A 20,448-nucleotide genomic window follows, 5' to 3' on the forward strand; every position below is an offset into this window, starting at 1 on the left:
TTGATGAATATTGAGTGATATCTGAGACAGCGTTATTACCATTAATTGTTGCCACACCCTTTCACAAAGGAAATGTCTAATGTGATGATACTTTCCAATTCATTGGGAAATTATATTCAAGCCAGTGACAACAGATGTATAATATTGAGTGATACCTAGTACAACATTACTACCATCGATTGTTGAAATACCCAATTAACGGGGGAATGGCTATCGTGATGATTGTTTCTAGGTATTATCAATGGAGAAACATCGATTAAATCAACCAGACCACTATCTACTAGCAAACGATAGTGTTAAGTTTTCCTATCATACCTAATGCTGTCTAGATCCCCAGGTGTGCTGTGATTATATTTACTCTCAGTTGTACAAGACAAGACATGAGCTCTCACCTACTACTTTATGTAAAGTGAAAGACACTAGTCACAGGATAGATAGCAGGATAAACACTCACAGCACATATCATTGGCTAGGAGTTTAGACACAAACTAGAGAGAATACTATGATAGAGGATGGAGCATTATATCATTAGCAAATGTCTTTAATTACTTATTGGGTACCTGGCATGTCGGAACGGAACGATATTTTTTTAAGTATCTAAATGTACACATATGTATTTGTACATTACTTGATTTAATATGTATGTGGAATACTACCAGACTTTAGCCGAATTTTTCTATCTTTCTTCGCACTCTCATCGGTACTGGCCCGCAGGAGCCGGGCACAGTAGGACCAAAAGCAGATGCAACTATTAAAAGGGATCAATTATTGTCAATATATGTACTCTCATCATTATCTCCTCTGCACGATACCGCTGAAGCATACAGATTTGAAAGCAGAAGCATGGCATTCTTGATTCTTTCTTTTCAGTATGACTATTACTCATCTTAATTTTCTGACTGTTATAACTGACACTGAGAGGGTTAACACTCATTAATATCATTCGATGCATGCAGATGAATTAACAGCAGTATTTCACTCCTCAAAGTGTGCAGTTCTTTTATACCCACTATTCTTTCTTTCCTTCTTTCATTTCGGCAATCCAAATCATTGACAGATATTACCCCATACTGTAAGGGGGCAGTCTGGTGACTTTCCCTACAGATACTTCGTCCTATATGTTTTTTAGAAATATTTTTTGCCTTGACATATGATCACGGCAGTTCATACTTGGAGGACATATTCTGGATCACAATAAGCATTTTAGATGACTACTAAGTGACCAGAACACGATACATTTGTCCAACAATAGTTTAATTAACAGTGTGATACTTAAATATACAACCTTTGTGTAATTTGTCTGTCTATATATGGTGTTATGTCTTTTATGTACGTAAGTTGAAGATTATGTAATAAACTTTGTTTTAATAGATTATATTAAGTTTGTGCCCCCAGCCAAAAGTTTTCTTTTCCTTTCTTTTTTTGATTCCATTGTATCTTAACTCTAGGGGAGCACCGCCAATCGTGTATATATAAGTTGATGGCATCAGAATTAGTGACATTTCCAACTACAATTTGAGATTGATCACTCACTGCCACACAACTGTAAACATTTGGCAATACTAATTTGAATTTCTCAGCCTGTGCGGGGACCCTCTTCTTGTTTCTTGGATCCATCTGGGCTGTCTGCTGTGTCCTGGGCTTGTGCTGTGTCCATCTCTGGGCCCAAGTTCTGAACTCCAAAAAAAAAAAAGTAAAAAAAAAATCAAAGTGTCTTTTATATTTTTCTGTGTGTGCTCATGGGTGTTAGGCTTAACCGCAGTAGCGCACAAGAGCCAGCCAGCAACGCACATTGCAACAACCTTGTGCTGTCCGACTACAGTCGTGCTCCAAAAAAACCCAATAAAAGTGTCTTCTATTTTCTTCTGTGTGTGCTCATGGGTGTTAGGCTTAACCGCAGTAGCGCACAAAGGCCAGCCAGCAACGCAGGTTGCAACCTTGTGCTGCCCGATTACAGTTGTGCTCCAAAAAAAAAACAATAAAAGTGTCATATATTTTTTTCTTCTGTGTGTGCGTGGGTGTTAGGCTTAACTGCAGTAGCGCACAAGAACCAGCCAGCAATGCACGTTGTAACAACCTTGTGCTGCCCAACTCCAGTCATGATCAATTGGTGCTCTGGGCCCAAGTTCTTCTGGAGCTGACAAAAATATAAATCATCATTTGTCTTTTTTTCTAATATTTTTGTGTGCGCGCACGACTGCACGTGTGTGAATTTTGTAACTGCACCTTGGCTACACTATTGATGATTGTGACACTGCTTTAAGACTGCAGAAAATATGCAGGGCTGTCACATGACAGGAGAGCCAAGAACCACATGTTTTAGCTTCCGCCAGCAGTGCAAGGCCGTCAACTTCCTTGTCCTCTAGGAAGGCCCATGCCCCAGGGCTTAAGTCATGCCATCGTTATGGTAAAGCAAGTTTTACTGAAGTTAAGAAAAAAAAATTGAAAGGATATTTGCCTTTAGATAAACAAAAAATTGGCAATATGCCATTCACTACACGAAGTGGAAAGGAAAGTATAAGGCCTTGGCCTTTCATTATGAAGACTACTGATAGCCCTTCTGCTTGTAGTGGTAGTGGTGGTGGTCCAATTAAAAATTTGAAAGTTGTTAAGACAGCTCCGGGAAAACCAACTGTGTGCCCTGAGAAATCGAAATCACAAATCCCTGAGGAGAGTGAAAGTGTGTCCGCAGTTGCCATGTGTGAGCCCGACCTAAATACTAGTGTACTGAAGGATCCTCCAAGTTCCAACATTTGTGTGCCCTCTGTAAATGTGGGGAAGGGAAGTCAACATCTTGCACACGTAGTCATTGAGGATGCTTCTGTGGAATTGCACATGGAGGAGGAGGATATTTTGGTAGTTGAAGGTGCTAAGGATGATGAGGATGTTGATGATAAAGATGTTGGTGATGAGGATGTTGATGCCGAGGAGGTCCTTTGTGTAAGTAAGGCAACAGCTGTTGCCCATGGTTTGAAAAAGCCAAAGCCCATTGTTGTCCTGCTGGGACAAAAGACAAAAAAATCTACTTCTCACGTGTGGAATTATTTCCATCCCGATCCGGACAACAGTTGTCAAGCCATATGTGCCCATTGCCATGCAAGAGTGAGTAGAGGGAGGGACCTAAACCACCTAGGAACCTCCTCCTTGTTACATCACTTGGAACGCATTCATCAAATATCAAAGTGTATGTCGCCAAGTTCCAAAACTCAAAACGTAACAAGTCCAGTGCCACCTACCTGCTCCCTCTCTGTGGGATCCAAGCGCCTTCGATCTCTAACACCAACACCTGCATCATCATCAACATCCTCATTCGTGATTGGAAGTAATTTAAAAAAACAATTGACTATTGAACAGTCCTTTGATAGAGGAAGTAAATATAAAAGCTGTCACCCAGTTTCACAGCGGATCACTGACGCCATGACGGCTGTGCTAATATTAGATGGTGAAATAATAAAAAGTGAGGATGATAGTGTGGAGGAAAGGAGGATGAGGGGGAAATTTGTGTCCTATCTGATGCTAATGTGGATGTTGATGATAATGATGTGGTTTTCGTAAATCAGCCACCAGTGGCAGCAGTTCTTGCTAATGATAAAAATAAAGCCAGAAAAGCAACGTTTTGGGTGTGGAATTATTTTAATGTAAATTCTGACAACAGTTGTGAAGGCATCTGGTCCATTTGTAAAGCCAAAGTTAGCAGAGGAAGGGACGTTAACCATCTAGGCACCTCCTCCCTGTTACGTCATTTGCAGCAAGTTCATGCAATTTGTTTAACAAAATTATAATTTGTAAATTAATAACAAGCAGTCCAGTATCAGCTACCAGCAGTTTGGACCATAACATGCAATCTCCACCACCAACACCGTCATCATCAACCTCCTCCTTAATAATTGAAGGTAGTCCTTCCAAAAAATGTTTTGTGGGACCCAAACAAACCAACGAGTTCAGCCACGAAAGAGTCAGTTCTAGTGGCTGAAGTGCTTGGTTTGTTAAACTGTGCATGTCCTTTTTAATATCCCACATAAGAGTGGGTGGGAGGGACAATTATCTTGCACCTCTTTCCTTTACATTTTGTACAATTTGGGGCATTGCCGACTGACATTATTATAGTTTATTAAACTGCCATCCTGTCTGCCACTGCTGTGTGGCAATGTTTCATAGATGTCCTATATTTTTTTAAACTGCCGTGCGTTTGTGCTGCTGCTCTGTTGCTGACTTTAGCCAGCCAGCTCGCTGCTGCCTTTGGCCAATATTGGTGAAAAATAGTGAAATCATTATTGTGAGCTGTGAGGTGGTTAAACAGGCTTAGAAATGTCTGAAAATCATTGTTATTAAGGTTAATAATACTGTAGGAACAAAAACAGGCCCAAATTATGTGGTTTTAGCTGTTTTTATGATTTTTCAAGAAAAAAATCCAGATCCAAAACCAAAACACGAAAATAAAACACGGAGGAAAAAAATACAAAACCAGATTCAGATCCAAAACCAGGGGAGATCCAGATCCAAAACACGGGGGTCAGCGCACATCTCTAGTTCTAAGTGTGTGACAGTCCAAAATTCATATAGGGGTGCCATACCCACTGCCAGTAAGTCCCGGCTGCCAGTGTTTGGCAGCGTTTGGAGTGGCATTTTACGTGGCTCCCCTATTTGAATTTTCCACCTCTGGAGCTTAGCACTTTCCAAACTCACTATATAAGCAATTGGCATATTGACTCCTTTTGCCACGCTGTACTAACTCCATTTAAATATATTCCAGCTATTGATACAGTTTAATAACTGATGGTTGTGGAGTAATCATTTTAATTATCCTCACTTTTATTGATATTTCTAAAGTTTTTTCTTACATGTTTTTATTACAGTATATTGTATGTATTATATGAGTGTATCAACTAGCAGTAAAATTGTATTTTAATCAGTGCATCCAATCCTCAGTGTTTCCCATGAAAGGCAGCATACTTAAAATTCAGCTAAATTTACTTAAGTTCTGATTCTCTGCTCCCCTTTATGGATTAACACTAATCTTAAAAAGACCAATCTGGTTACTTGGCCTATGATCTGTGCATCCTAATAATAATCTGTCAGGTGTGACCATTAACATATAGCCAAATCTACAATATAAGGCACTAAGCACTTGGACCAAACAGTTTGATCAATCAGGACATTAGTGTAGTCATTGTTAGACTCGATGTCAGACCCTGGCCAAATAAGATCAGATGCTCTTCTTTGGAATGTGAATTGCGACACAGATGCACAGTCCCCTTTAGTTTGATTATGATCCCAGTCTGAGTTACATTATCTTTTTTAATCCATACACGTCCTGTTTTTTGGCTTTTATTAGTTAATCTAATAGTTTGGCATAATGGTAACATGCATTGTAAACAATCAGACAAATGGCTCAAATGTAATATAACCTTTTATCCAGAGCAGGGGAACAAAGTGGAGTAATAGACAAACACAAACTGAGATGCATTAGATATTATAATATAAACCAAGGCACTCTGGGCCTCATTCAGAGGCGGTCGGAGGATGCAAGCAAGCGGTCGCTCAGAAACTGGGCGGCTGGTTGCATCTTGACCGCCTGCCTCTGTTTCGGTTGTTAGGCTGTGGGTTAACACCCACAGCTCAAACGACCGCTCGGGTGATGGTCGCGATGGTCAGAGACCATCGCGACCATCGGGGCTTACAACGAGACCCTAGGGTAGGGTCTCACTTGTCGTAAGCCCCGGAGAGCTTCTGGCTCTGTCAGAGCCGGAAGCTCTCCAATGACATCACTAGTGATGTCAGTGGGGCCTCCCCCAAACGGTAGGCGTTCCCATGGGAACGCCTCCGTTCGGGCTGCCACCCCCCCGGCCCGCCTTCCAGACGGGGCGAGCTGTCAATCAACATCGACAGCTCGCCCCCTTTGGAAAGAGACCGCTATGACCGGCGCTGTGCGGCCGTGCGGCCGTAGACTGTACGGCCGCCTCTGAATTAGGTCCTCTATGTGGAGAGTTTGTATGTTCTTCCCGTGTTTGCATGGGCTTAATCTGAGTGCTCCAATTTCCTCCAACATTCTGGTAGAGTATTTGGCTTCTCACAAATTGTTTGTGAATCACTCTTCTTGGAAATAAAAACAAATGGAGGAGGAAGATTATTTTTGTTATTTATTGAATAAATGCATTGTAGCATTCTAGTACAGTACTACAATGTATTATAGAGTATAATATAGTAATTTCTTCTTTGTAGGGCAAACAATGATTTTTCGGAAACAAATTGTGCAATGGGAGACAGTGAATTTAAGCAAATCTGATTTATGATATCATTTATTTGCAGCTGATCTGAAGAATGTCCGTGTTCTGTGTTAACCAGTCATTCCCGTGATCTCACACTTTTCAGATGGGTTATCCTTTTTCGTAACAGTGTAACTGCATGTCTTCTCATCATACACAGATACGCATTCATCTTTATTAAACAACGGAGTGGGTGCACTATTATGGAGAAAATGAATAGTCACTGAAATACATAATAAATGTCTATATATTTTATTGCCATTATATCTGCATGATGGCTTCAACTATTCAGTGTTTCATCCTAATTATGGGTATGGGCAGGATCATCAACCATCAGTTAATGTAGTGGAAGTCAGTAAATATGTGTTCAAATGTAACTGGTAAGTAAGAAACAGATAAAATATGTACTATATTGTATATGCTGTAGATGTACTTAGACAATGAGGCAAAGGCCTATAGCAAAGTTTTCTCGGGCCCCCATAGGCCTACCTATACAGTGCCCCTGTAGTTGTGCTCATTATGCAATACCCCCTATAGTTGTGCCCCTTATGCAATGCCCACTGTAGTTGTGCCCATTATGCAATGCCTCCTGTATTAGAGCCCCTTATGCAATGCCCCCAGTAGTGCCCCTTATACAGTGCTCACAGTAGTGCCCCTTATACAGAGCCCTTTATGCAGTGCCCCCTGTAATGCCCCTATGCTGTGCCCCCAGTAATGCCCCTATGCTGTGCCCTCTCCACTGTGCAGTACTTACCTGTCTTCACGCTTGTCAGCGCTCGCCGCACCAGCTTCGCTACGGCGTATGTGCCTGCTCACTGTAACTAGACTCCATGGTGCCCTGTGCCAGAAAGAGCATTGGTGCCCCCCCCCCATTTCCCAAATAGGGACAAAAGATCACCCAAAAGAGGGCCATGGCTCATGGGGAAGAGCCTGGATAGAGATAGGGGAGGCCAAGAGATGCTTGGGATGAAAAAAGAAGAAGCTACTAGTGAGAATGACCATAGGTAAAAAAATGTACAGGTCAGAACAGTGCCCCCTGCCTTGTGGTGCCCTGGCAAAGGTCGCACTACCCTAGTTACGGCCCTGCGTCACCCGCACACTGCATCACTGGAAATGCTGGCCTCTGAAACGATCAGAGGTGTCTTTAGTCTCTGATTGCTTCAGAGACCAGCGTTCCCCGTTGCACCAGCTACAGAGGGTGCAGGGGGACTCTTGCTGGGCTGGTGGGCCCCTTAAGCCGCCGGGCCTCATATCATGCATACCCCCCTGCACCCTCTGTAGTTACGCCACTCGGCTTACATGTAGATCCCTCTTTTATTTTCTTTGATTTTACTCCTGTAAATACTACTTAATAACTATATGTAAAGCAAACATTCCGATATCACAGATTTTTTTTTTTATAAAGTTGTCAACAAAACATTGTCAAAATTGAGGTGTGCGGAGATTTGAGCATATGTCACAACACACAAGAATTTATACATATACAATTTTAGTCTGTACACGGGCCAAATCTATATGTTAATGTGTTCATGACATGAATGGTAATGTGTTTATAGATGTTGCTCTGTTGTACACATTTAAAAATCATTGCAGCATGTTGTAACAGGCAGCTTGATCCACTCCAATGTATTGTATAACCCAAAATTATGGCTCAGGTATAATAATTTAAGATGACTACATTTTAGCTCAGAATTGTCTGATATTGTGTATAGGCCACTGGTGCGCTTTAATTTTACAACATTCTGCAAATTATACTGTTGTTCTAAAAAAAATAAAAAAAATTGTTAAAACTGTAATTAATATAAAGTTTAGGACTTGTATAATATACACCAATAGTATAAAAAACATGAGATAATTAGTTATAAGCACTACAGAATTGAAGTCAGGCGCTAGATATTAATTACATGAATACTGTTTAGTATCTACTGTACATCTAGATACTGTATGTATTTGTATAAAAAAGCAGAAGCCGATTCTATAAGAGAGGATAAACCAGTACCCTACCGTAATAACAAAACAAGAAAATAGTTTGGATGGTGCCAATTATAAAAATAATTTGGTCAACTGGACATAGAATATCGCTAACAAAAAAACAAATGTGTATCATGTAAAAGACTCACAAATTATAATAAATATAATAAAAACCATGTTTACGAATAACATTCCAAAAGACATTTCCATGAATAATAGTACATATAATAAAATTAAATACAGAGGCCAACTGTGAATCTCAAAGCCACTGAAGAGCTGTGTAGTGATGATTCAATTACATAAAAAATTTCAAAGCTGTTATACTGTTGGAGGCTGAGCTGCTACAACCTGTTCTAGCTCTGTATTAGGAAGTCCTCACAAGGCTGGAGAAGTCTGCACATAGAACTATGGGAGCCTGTGGGAATTTGTGTTGTAATGTAAAATAAAGAGTAGTTATCCTGCTTTTCACATATTTCTGGGTCTAACTCATATTGTGCTCTCTCCTGACCTGGCAGAGTAATAGAGGAAACCAATAACAATAGTGGCTCAGAAGAGAATTTTGGGGAACCAGGGTGATCCAAGGCACGGCTTGGTACCTCCAGCAAATATTGGATCAAGCACTCCAATACTGTGAATGAAGATGATATTGACTCCAATAAAACGTAATAATGATACACTACCATGAAGTTTTCCAGAATTTTGTCTAGAGAGCTTTATCAGAAAAAGAAAATGTATATATTTGATACCCCGACAGGTAAACATTATAAGAAAAAAAACAGCATAGTTTACTTATATAGGTCAGTAGTAAGTATCCACTTTTGGAGCTGTGGATACTTACTACTGACCTATATAGGTAAACTATTCTGTTTATTTTCTTTTACATTTTTTGGCATAGAACTGTTTTATATTTGTATGTCCACATTCTACATATGGGATTTATGTATGTGAATAAATTTACTTTTTTTGAGTTATATACAGATATTGGAACATACTTTCATTTCGTTTTGGGGAATAATACATCCTGAATATTTAAGAAATACTGGTGTATGCTACACCCTGAGGGCAAAAGATACCTTGATGTGAGAGAAAACACCTGACTAATTGTGAGTGGGGTACGCCATACCAGTTGTTATTTGAAGTTTTTCCACGTTTTGTTAAAGAAAAGAAACCTTTATATACTTATCCTTAACCTCCTTACATGTGAGTAAGGTATGCAAAATCCATCTGTAATAAGACCAGGTGACGGCATAAGCACGTGATCCATCAAATCAGTCATAAAAGAAACCTTTATATGCACATATCACTGGTGTGACACGATGAGTAGGGTACGCACTCATAGAGTAACAGTACATCATATAACACCGTGTACGAAATTTCATTGGTTGTACTAAGAATTTACTACACATTGGATTTCCTTTTGTTATTCATATCATTTCTTCTATGTGAACCCCACTTGGAATGGAGGGACTTTCTAAACAATAGAAGGAGAAGAACCATTTGAGGACATTTCCTACCTTAAAAGGGACGTATCGTATATATTTCCCTTTACTTTATATACCAACTTAGCATCACCTGTGTATGAACGGTCTCTCAATTATTTTTTTGTTTGTCACTTGAATTATATACTTTACTCAATTCCCCTATTTACCTAAATATATTTAGTGTATACCTGTAAATTACAGTCAACAATAAGGTACAACACTTTCTTTACAGGTGGTGCACTTTAAGAGATTGTTTTTGTATCCAACTTAGTGAAGAATGTAATATAATTGCTGAGGGGAAGTATACTGTTGGCCATTGCCCGGGTTAGTTTAAAAGCACTGAAATTCTTTACTCTGCAATGACAACTGGCTGAATGGGAGGTAGTCCGCATCCCGGCGTGCAAGATGCCGATGGCCGAAATACTGGCGATGAGGAGAAGGAGGTCAGGGTTAGGCATTAGTGGGAGGGTTAGGGTTAGGCACTAGGGGAGGGAGTGTTAGGTTTAGAGTGCGGGGAGGGCGAGTTTAGATTTATGCACTGAGGGGGGAGGTTAGGGTTAGGCACCAGGGGGGGAGGGCTGGGGGTTAGGCTTACCTGCTTTTCTTATGGGTGTCGGGATTCTGACTGTCAGGATGCTGTTGTCAGTATTCTTACCAGCGGCATCCCGACCGCCGGGATCTCGTACCCCATCCAGCTGAATCCCCATGTTACTTTTCTTCTTAGGTTCCATTAAGCTGTGGTAATTACAGTTACAGTACTTGCGAGAAAAGGGGAATGTTGTTATTATCCCTTGCAAGTGTTAGTAACTCCCTCTCTCTCTGTCAACAGTCAATATGACCTGGCTAGGCTGTTAGCTGTAGTGTGTAGTGATAGAGTGTGATACTGTGCAACACATGTTTTTGACCTATCCTGTCAGCTGCACTTTGTCTTCTGAAGGGGATGATGGTGGTGCTATCTCTCCTATAGCACAGGTTCTCAAACTCCGTTCTCAGGACCCCACGCAGTGCATATTTTCCAGGACTCCTCAGAATCACAAGTGAAATAATTATCTCCACCTTGGATCTTTTTAAATGTGTCAGTGAGTTATGAATACTCCTGTGCACCTGCTTGTTAACCTGGAATATGTGAACTATTTGGGGTCCTGAAGATCGAGTTTGAGAACCACTGTCCTATACAGTAGCTATTTCCCTAAAATGATCACACTGCTCTGGCTGCTACTCACTGTCTACTGGATAGGGAGGAGAGTCTATCTTACCGCCGCCTCTTTAGATGGAGTCCGCCTCAGTCCTCACTCCAGACCGCCTACTCTCACTGTGGTTAGTGCAGGGGAGGCTGGTGCTTGTCTCAACAGTCTGCCTTCCAGCCGGCCTTCTGGGGAGATGTCCACCTTGATGGCTGTCAGTAACAGGGGTGCAGATCGTGGGGCAGTCTCCTCTCCCCAACAGCCTTGCCTCTCAATCCGCCCATTGTACTACTCAATATTTGGAAGCCACGCCTCTGGGTCTCTTGGGCAACAGATGGGAGGCTGGCCTAAGGTCTACGCTGTGCCTGAACAGCATTCAGGACTCCACTGCCTCATGCAGGGATTGGCAGAGCAACTCACAGCACTGAGTTGAGCTACACGGCTCAACTCAGTGATGTGTCTCGAGACAGAGCTGTAGGAAGCAGCCGGCGACTGAGTGAGTCACTGACAGCTCCGCCCCCCACAGCCCAGCACTACAGCTCAAGGTTCTGCACTCACTATCTTGAGTCAGTGTACTCCCCCGTGTCCTGGCAGTAAGTGCAGAAGTATGATCAGGTCAGATCAGCAGTGTAGGGGGCTTAGCTGACACTGACTCAGGCTCCCACTGGCAGAGAAACAGTGAGTAACTCGAATCATTCAAACATCTGAATGATTCGAGTGATTGTGTTGAGACACTCACTCACTTGCCATATCTAGCCTCATACATGCAGCTCTATACACTCAGGCGCCTGTCCTCGGTTCCACTGCCTGCCCGAGCCTCCTTGTCAGACGGCAACCAGCAGCAGCTCCTCACACAGCCAAGTTTCCTCAGGTCTCCCCAACGGTCAGTAGATACAGTTTTTTTTAACACCCCCTGATTAAGTCCCTGGATGCTTCCCGCTCTGGTGTCGAGACCCTGTATAGCTGGCGCACGGTGGTCTAGTCAGTTTCGGCTCCTCGAGTTGCCTCTAATGTCCACAGTCACCAATGTTAAATATTACTAATAATCATACAGATGGCTGTCAGACCCCCTAAAACATTTATATCACAGTTAGCTCACCATCAATAATAGAGTGATACCTCTTTAGTCATGTTTATATAGGTACACATGTCCTTTCTCTGGGGTATCACATATATACCTCACAATTCTCTGATCACTTTCTGATAAAACTCGTCAGGGGGCCTATTCATTATTTGATAAAGAAACCGTTACAATCTTCTGCCTGCACCGCATGTGTGTAAGTTAGGTGTGTCATTTAGACATTTGGAGGATTTCGTGGGGCATAAACCAGTATTCTTTTCCACTTAAAGATACCGCTACGAGTTTAGAGCGCACCTTTTATACGTGAGTCAGGTGCGTCCCCCATTAATTATAGGGGAACAAACAAATGACTCACCTCTCTTGAAAAGATCAACAAATATATAGAATATATTTATATCTCAAGGGGACAAAAGGATTGACATCTTCTTTTGACTATTATTTTGCATGTTTTAAAATAAGAATAACAGATTTGATCTTGAAAAACAACACTCTTGTATTATGTCTATTTCTTATGTATGAACACCTAAATTGGGAGGAAACTAAAGAAAAACATCGAATAGAACACCAGCAGCACAAGGATATAATACTATCCATAAACAACAGGAGATAAGTATTTTTCCTTGAACACCTCCCTTGTTACACAAAAGACAGCACCATTTATTCACACCTATTGTATTTTTGTATCATTATCAGGGCTTACTGGATCTAAAATAACAAAGCAATTCAATATTTATCCAGTGCGGGGCCATCTGCTCTAACATGCAGCCATCCTCGTGATCCCTAACACCACTGATTCTGCCTCTAATTAGTAGCATATGAACTGTACATTGCTGGGTCTGACCTAGCAGTATTGGTGTGCATGCCTGACCTGAGTTCATGCATGTGTACTGCCACAGAGGGCGCAGGAGTTGAGGAATCGGATTAGATGCATCTTTGCAACCCGGACTTCCTTTCCATAGGAAGAAGCAGAGTTCCTGGAACCAGCACCATCTGAAGATGGCGTAGGTTCCTGCAGTCAAATTTCAAAAACTTTTAATTTTCAGAGTGTGAAGAATGTTTATAGGTAATGCTGAGCTTTAAGGTAAGTAGGAAATATCAGTGATATCTACAGTATTACCTATGTAATAAACAGCTTGATACTTGAATTTTACATACCGGTATGTAAGTGGTAATGCCTATTTTCACTTACAGTACTGGAATGGGCTTCTCTATACCTTCCTGTATGGGTGTCATTATTACTTTTTTATTGGAGCCAATATCATCTTCATTCGCATTATTGGAGTGCTTGATACAGTATTTGCAGGAGGAAACAAGTCATGCCTCGGTTCTCCCTGATTCCCCAAAATTCTGTTCTGAGCTACTTTTGTTAATGGTTTGCTCTTTTACTTGGCAAGAGCATAATAGAGTGCATTACATCGATCCATGAGGTATTTGATAAGCAGATCAAATGCTCTTTATTGGAATTAACAACACAAATTGCCACTGACTCCCAAAGTTCGTCAATGTGTGACTTTTCCAGCCTTGTGAGGATTTCATAATACAGAGCCAAGTCCTTCATTCCCTCACCAGACCATTATAACACTGCTTTTACCACCTGTCACTTTGAAAGTAGGTATATTTTGTTGACATTCACAATGTCGACGATGACAATGTCCACAATGGCAGAATGTCGACAGTCGGCACATTGAGAATTTCTTTCGATGTTAATTCTTAGTCCACACCTCCAGGCCTGGTAATAGCAAAGAGAGGGCCAAGAGGGCCTATTGTTTAGGGGTCCCTGTTTTAGATTTTATTCTTATTTCATTGTAACAATAACATATTAGTTTCAAACAGAAGCAAAAAGTTTAGTACATACATAGAACAACATGTTATGAAGCTTTTGGTACATGAGCATTCCATACAATCTTCAGTCCACTTTGAGTCTATTTTATGCATTTCTCCTTTAAATGTACAGCCTAAAAGAGAAATACACCAGATTAGATACAGAATATACATAATTAGAGATATCAGATGTGTAAATGAAAATGTAGGGCCTGATTCAGAGTTGTATGCTAATAACACAGCCTCTGTGTAATAATATGCTAATGCCAACTTCTCTGATCCACTGCCACATCCGAGGACGCAGCATCGGATTATCTGTGTGAACTTCGGTCATGTGAGTAACCCTGAAGTTACTTAGGAATACCAGGGAATTCACTGCACAGAAGCCAGTTAAGCTGCGTCCAGCATAGAATGTAGAATATAGTGTGACATGCCCCATTTTCTGCGATACTGCCTGTCATGCCCTCGCTTCTCCTCCACATGGCTGCAACCTGTCATTCAAGCTGCGGCATCCAGGACACTGCAAGTGATGACGCAGAATGAGATCTTTATATGCACAGTGCGGCATCTGCACATGCATATGAATATACGTAAACCACCAGGTGTGCGCACATCTCTGAATTAGGTCCTAAATAAAATACATTTACATACACAAATTCGGTCACTCTGCAGTGCTGATTTGCTAAAGCTGCTGGAGCAAAATGGCAGATCAGACAGACTTTAAAAAGACATGTTTGTTACTTATGAGGATCCCATAAATCATTCACATGGTCTTTGGGGAATAATGAAAGCATCTGTTTTCGTATTGGTAATTACAAGAATACAGGATTCAGTGTGCAGGATTTATTACTGTGAGAATAAATTGCATGAAACGGTCAGTTGTGTTTTCTGATGATGGTATAAATTAAGTAGTTTATCCTGAAACCTTATTCACACATTTACTATCCATGGTTAAGGAAACAATCCTTTGTTTATGCGTCTTCGTGTAATGTTGCCTACACTTTTGCAATTTGCAGGGAGACTCCTGACTTTGTGTGACACCTACAAAGAAACACACATAGGTGTGGCAAGTGCTTCCAAAGTGCCCACACCAAACATCCCAGCATATTACAAGGTCTATGACATTAAAATGTATTAAGTAATTGTTTTGACCTACAGTATACTTATAACAGACAAACATAGAGAAGAAAGGACAAAGTCTCACACTGAGTAAAATCATTTAATCCGGATACTGACAGTAATATCAGTGTAATCCTGGACTGATAGCCCTAATGGTACAATCAAAACGATTCTCTAAATGCCAGAGAAATCTGACAATAGTAGATATGTGAAAGACAGCAAGAATATACGTGAAGGACTAAGTAGATAAAGAATGTCAAAGGATACTCAGATTGAAATAAATGGCACCTACTCACAAATTGAATGATATATATATCACAATGAGCAAATTATCTGTCTTTTAGGGTCATTGATTGTGTAATAAGTTTACAAATTAATGATACTAGGTATCAAATGAGCACAAACAAAAAAAAATATCTGTGTTACACACTGCCATAGAGTCTATAAGGTTTATGTTGTTCGATAAATATACATAAGAGAGTTAATCAGCAGTGTGGTCGCGTCACAAAGCCGCCGCTGCGTCTTGCCTGACAATAGTGCTCCGGGCGGTTCTCTCAGGCCCGGTGCTAAGAGACCGGGATGCCGAGCTGTCATACTGTGAGGTCCTCCTATCTGGCTGCTCCGTCATCTCCGTCCTGTCCTGATTGGATCCCTCTCCTTTTTTTACCTCTGCTGAGTCTCTGCTCGGATGCCGGCTATAGCGTTCATTACGTGGCTTCCGGTTTCCGTGTGTGGTATCATCCTCGTGGTGCTTTCCAGTCTCTCCTGTCTAGCGTGTATCTTGCCTGTCACTACCATACTGTGGCATCTAAGGGCACTTTACATCTTTCATCTCGACAGTCTCAGCCTCACTGCAGTGTTCAATTGGACTATTTGTTTTTTAACCTACAGCTGTCGCAGGCGCATTGCTGCGTCTGACTGGACTATTTGTTACCAACTTTACTACTGTTTCAGTCACACTGCTGTGTCTGAGTGGACTTTAAATTCCATCACGACTGTCTTAGACGCTTCCCAGCCAAGTACACATCAGCCCTCAAGGCTGCAACTTGGCCATAAGGCCACATCCCTGCCAAGTTCATGTCAGAGAAATATTAGCCACATCTTTTCTTGCAAGTGATTTCCAAGCAGTATATCACTTTTGATGTAATGAAGTTAATTAATTGTTGGATAGGTAGTCTGATACCATAACAATCCTCAATGCCAGTTATTTTTGTTCATATTATCATAGACTGTGCAATGGCCACATGGATAGGATCCCTTTTTGTATTTAATTTTTTTCGGTAGGTTTGATGAAATGACTGTTTACAAGGAAGTCATTAAAGTTTGTAGCCATCCACCAGCTGACGTGTATTATGGCTTCTAGTTTGGTTTTTAAATCATCATCCAAAAGAAAAATGTGCCAATGTTTTTGTAGAATTGATCTTAGAGCCCTCCATTCCTTACATTACTTACCATTGAAACGGATTTTGTCACCTTTGGCTGTTGATGAATTTGTTGGGAAGATGAGGCTATTCCTATCTTATTTAATAGTCAAGTTTAGGTCTTTTTATTAATCAACCTTTTACTATATATTTTATCATGTAGTCTTCTTGAGAGTTCATAACTGGCACATTTTGGGTTTTTAGATCCAAGTCAGGACCCATGGACTGGGCTTATGGGCTGTAGCTGAATAGTGGTGGTAGGATCAGAGGTCTACTCATGACTGAGAGATCAGTGATACCTGCAAGGCTCCCAGTCTGCCCCTGGAATCAATTGGGTGGAACTCAACCCCTTACCCTGAATATAGGGATAAGATTGGAACCAGTGTTTGAGAACTCAGAAGACAGCACAGTAAGTAATTCAGGTAATCGGTAGCTGGTCTTAAATCTGCTAACAGATGCTGCAGACTGGTCATCAGAGCTGGGTCACTAAATCCTCAAAGAGGTACCTAGATCCAGCATCTAGTCACCCACAACTAACATGTATGCTGTAGCAGAAACTCAGCAAGAACCCCAACATTCTTGGAAAGGTCCCACATGGCAACAACCACCATCAATAGAGCTACCAATGGCATGGTAAGCAGTGAGTCACAGGGTAGGTCAGGAGCTGCAATGCTGAGTAAAAGCAGTATAATGCAGATCAGGAGTAAACTGAAGTACAGTGAAGTTAAAGTCCACTTGAACCTGCAATGAGTAGGAGAAATATACGCTCTAGTAGATAAGGTCAGTGTCGCAGAAGACTTGGCACTGGAAGTGCTAGAATAGTCTTCAGATTCCCAGGAGACCTCAGAATATAAGCAGCCTGGAATTGAAGAATAACTTGCAAACTTGGACTGTAGATGAACCAGATAAGAATCAGAGGTTGCAGATGTGGAACAGGAATAGAACCGGACACTTGAACCAGACTGGAACCGGAGGTAGCAGTAGAGTAGCCGGAGATAACTGCAGAGTAGCCATAGTGGAAGAAGAGACTTGAACCATACTTTGGGGCTGGAGGTAACTGTAGAGTAACCAGAATAGAACCAGATGCTAAAACATGACTGGGACTGGAGGTAAGTGATGAAATAGCCGGAATGGTACCGGAAGCTTAAATGAGACTAGGACTGGAAGTAACTGCAGAGTACAGTAGTTGATGAGAGTAACAGCCAGCTGGGGTGGAACCGCAGGCTTGAACCACAGTGTGACAGCAGAGAGCAGCAGCTAGTCGGAGTGGAACTGCAGGCTTGAACTGGACTGGAAATGAAGATAGCAGTAACCAGGTGGAGTGGGACCACAGGCTTGGACTGGAGTGAGACTGGTGAGACCGGTGAGAGTAAGAGTAGTTGAGCTGGACTGGAACCAGAACTTGAACACAGGCTCATAGGTGCAGGCTTGGAAATAGCATACAACAAAGGACTGCAGAGTAGATAGAATACTCAGAGGCAGCAACTTGCAGGAATACAGCAGCACAGATTTAGGCAGTGGATCGGAAGTAGCACTTACTAATTAGTGAGGGAGATCACTGAAAGGTAAAGAACCAAATTGTTCCCTTATGGTGCTTGTGTCAGGTGCAGGCTTAAGTAGGGCGCTGTTGTTAGAGATAGGCAGAAGTGGTCATGTGAGCACAGGAGACAGATATATACTGGATACTGGTGCTCACCTGATCAGAGAAAACACAGCTGCACCAATGAACCTCAGGAAATGGATTGACAGCACGTTGGGACAGCTAACCTTATAGCCCATCTTGTTAAAGCACCGACATACAGTGTGAGAGTGACTAAGTCCTGGTTCTTGTGACAATCAAACATTTCACCTTTTGGTATTTTATGGATGATTGGAGGGAAGTGTGAACTGTCATGGTGCAGAAGACTATTGGTAGCAGTCGTTTTTCTGAATAAGTCTGTGATTAGAATGCCTTGTTTATCAGTTCTGATGTTAATATCCATGAATCACTCACTTCATAGGTGACTTTCAAGTTCAGTGAATTGTCATTCAAGATGTTTATGAATCTTACATGGTCTATTCTTGAGGCACTCCATATTAGGAGCACAGCATCGATGTATCTTAAGCATGTAAGGACATGTGATGTGAGATCTTCATTTTGGCATCTTTGAAGATGTGTTTCTGCTCTCACCACCCTAAAAACAGATTGGCATAGGTGGGCGCACAGGCCGCGCCAAAAACCATGCCTTTAATCTGTAGATAAAATTCGTCAGAAAAGGTGAAATCATTTATGTGTAGAAAAAAGTTTAAAAGTTCAAGCAGAAAGGCATGAAAACCAGATGGACCTTCCATCGGCTGAAAGGTTTTGATGGCTCTGAGGCCATCTTGATAGCCAACAAGTGGTTGTGACATTGTGAATTTTCCTTAAAATGGCTGAGGTGTAATGAGATAAGACATCATATTAAGTGAGTGGTAACTATTGGTTTCGTCGGAGGGCCAGTTTTATCCTTGTGTACTTTTGGTAGTAGGTAAAAAGTTGGTATTTGGGGACTAGTAAAAATTTAGGACATCAAATTCTGATTTTTTTTTTGTGATTGTTCCTTTGGCTTTGGCTCCATCAATGATTTTGTTGTAAATAGTCAGAAAATTGGTTATTGGATGAAACAGGATAGGCTTATAGCATGCAGGATTTCTTAAATGGTGGTTAGCTTCTTTGAGATATTGTTCTGTGGGCCAGACAACAATATCTCTGCCCTTGTCTGATGGTTTAATTAAAATATTATCCCTCTTTTTGCATATAGGTATTGTAGTGTCGAGAGATATGTCTGGCCCATTAGATTCCTCCCTCAGTTCATCCAATATGACTATGAATAGAATCTTCTATTACTAGTGACATAGAGTTACTTGATGAGTGAGCATGAAGGTATATGACAGTAAGATGGTCAGGATTGAAAGGTATCTGATAAGTTGCTAGAGCAAGTGTGGGACCCAGGGGATCCATCTTCTTCTGATTTGCAAAAAACTTGGTAAGTAATACTAATAACATACTTCCAAACAAGTGTAGGGCTTTTACTTATTCAAAATAATTAAATAATTTAAATTGTTTGTGGGAGAAAAGGATAGGCCTTTGCTTAGTACCACCATGTGATTGTTACTAAGGACAATGTTGGATAGGTTTACATAATATACGTAAGTATGTTTCCTCTAGTTCTTCTTGTTGGTTCTCTTGGATTGTCGTGATGGTACTGACATTTCCCACTGCTCCTCCTTGTCCTCCTCCTCTTATGTTCCAAAATCTGCTCTTTGTGCCTCTGACAAAAGAGGAGAAATTAGTGCTTGAGGTAGAAGAGTTATATCTGTAGTGGGTATTGCAGGATGTATGATCTCGAGTGTCCTTAATTCCAGATGAGTTGGCTTCTGATGTTGAGTAATGACAATTATGATATTTGGGATTCCTTAGTGTTGGTTTATGATTCCACTTGAAAATATGTCCGGATGCAAAATCTCATTTATCCCTGGCAACTTTGGTCTTTTTCCTTTTGATTATGGTTTTCTCATAATCCTCGAGTTCTATTTTGTTTCTCTCAGAACACTTTTGAAATCTATTATTTTTTCCCCAGTTTTCCAATTTCTTTCCTAAATCATCATTGTGTTTGTAACACTCCTCTAATATCAGTCATTTGTGTTTGGTTAGTACTGTCATTAATTCCTGTGAGCACTTGAGTAGGCGAGTTTCCCAGTCTTGTCTGAGGTTTGTTGATTTGCCAGCTCAAAGGCTGAAAAGACTTTTGGCCTGAGGCCTGTTGGAGCATTTTATTTGTTTTATACAGCTATGGATAGTGGTCAGATTCCAATGCACTCTAGTTTGTTTTTGTAGAAAACTCCCAGATTGTAGAAAGAGCTGCCATTTCTCCTGTAAGTGAACTGCACATATATGCCTGCCTGCAAGGTGAGGGTGACATGCCATAATGATACAGATTCAAGCCCCACCAAGCTCAGTGAATACTGCACATGGGCATGAGGATGGAGTTAGTGTAATTGATGACTTGATTGTCATCACCAAACACTGCTCACCACTTGATTTTATGGTGCTTCTCTGCATCTCTTGAAAAGGAGGTTATAAAA

General features: G+C 41.1%; 1 protein-coding gene across 1 annotated transcript in view; it reads right to left on the bottom strand.

Moving 5' to 3' along the window:
* Positions 1 to 6,210: 6,210 nt before the first annotated feature.
* Positions 6,211 to 20,448, bottom strand: part of LOC148541979 (beta-microseminoprotein-like) — a 64,682-nt gene continuing 50,444 nt past the window's right edge. The window contains exons 3-4 of the mRNA XM_088473764.1: positions 13,839 to 13,938; positions 6,211 to 6,464 (exon numbers count right to left, since the gene is read on the bottom strand). Of these exons, the coding sequence (XP_088329890.1) occupies positions 6,338 to 6,464; positions 13,839 to 13,938 (227 nt within the window). The 3' untranslated portion in view covers positions 6,211 to 6,337. The remainder of the gene's footprint in view (positions 6,465 to 13,838; positions 13,939 to 20,448) is intronic.

This window comes from Taudactylus pleione, unplaced genomic scaffold (assembly GCF_031769625.1).
Source record: "Taudactylus pleione unplaced genomic scaffold, aTauple2 ptg000016l, whole genome shotgun sequence".
In the NCBI taxonomy this organism is placed as follows: domain Eukaryota; kingdom Metazoa; phylum Chordata; class Amphibia; order Anura; family Myobatrachidae; genus Taudactylus; species Taudactylus pleione.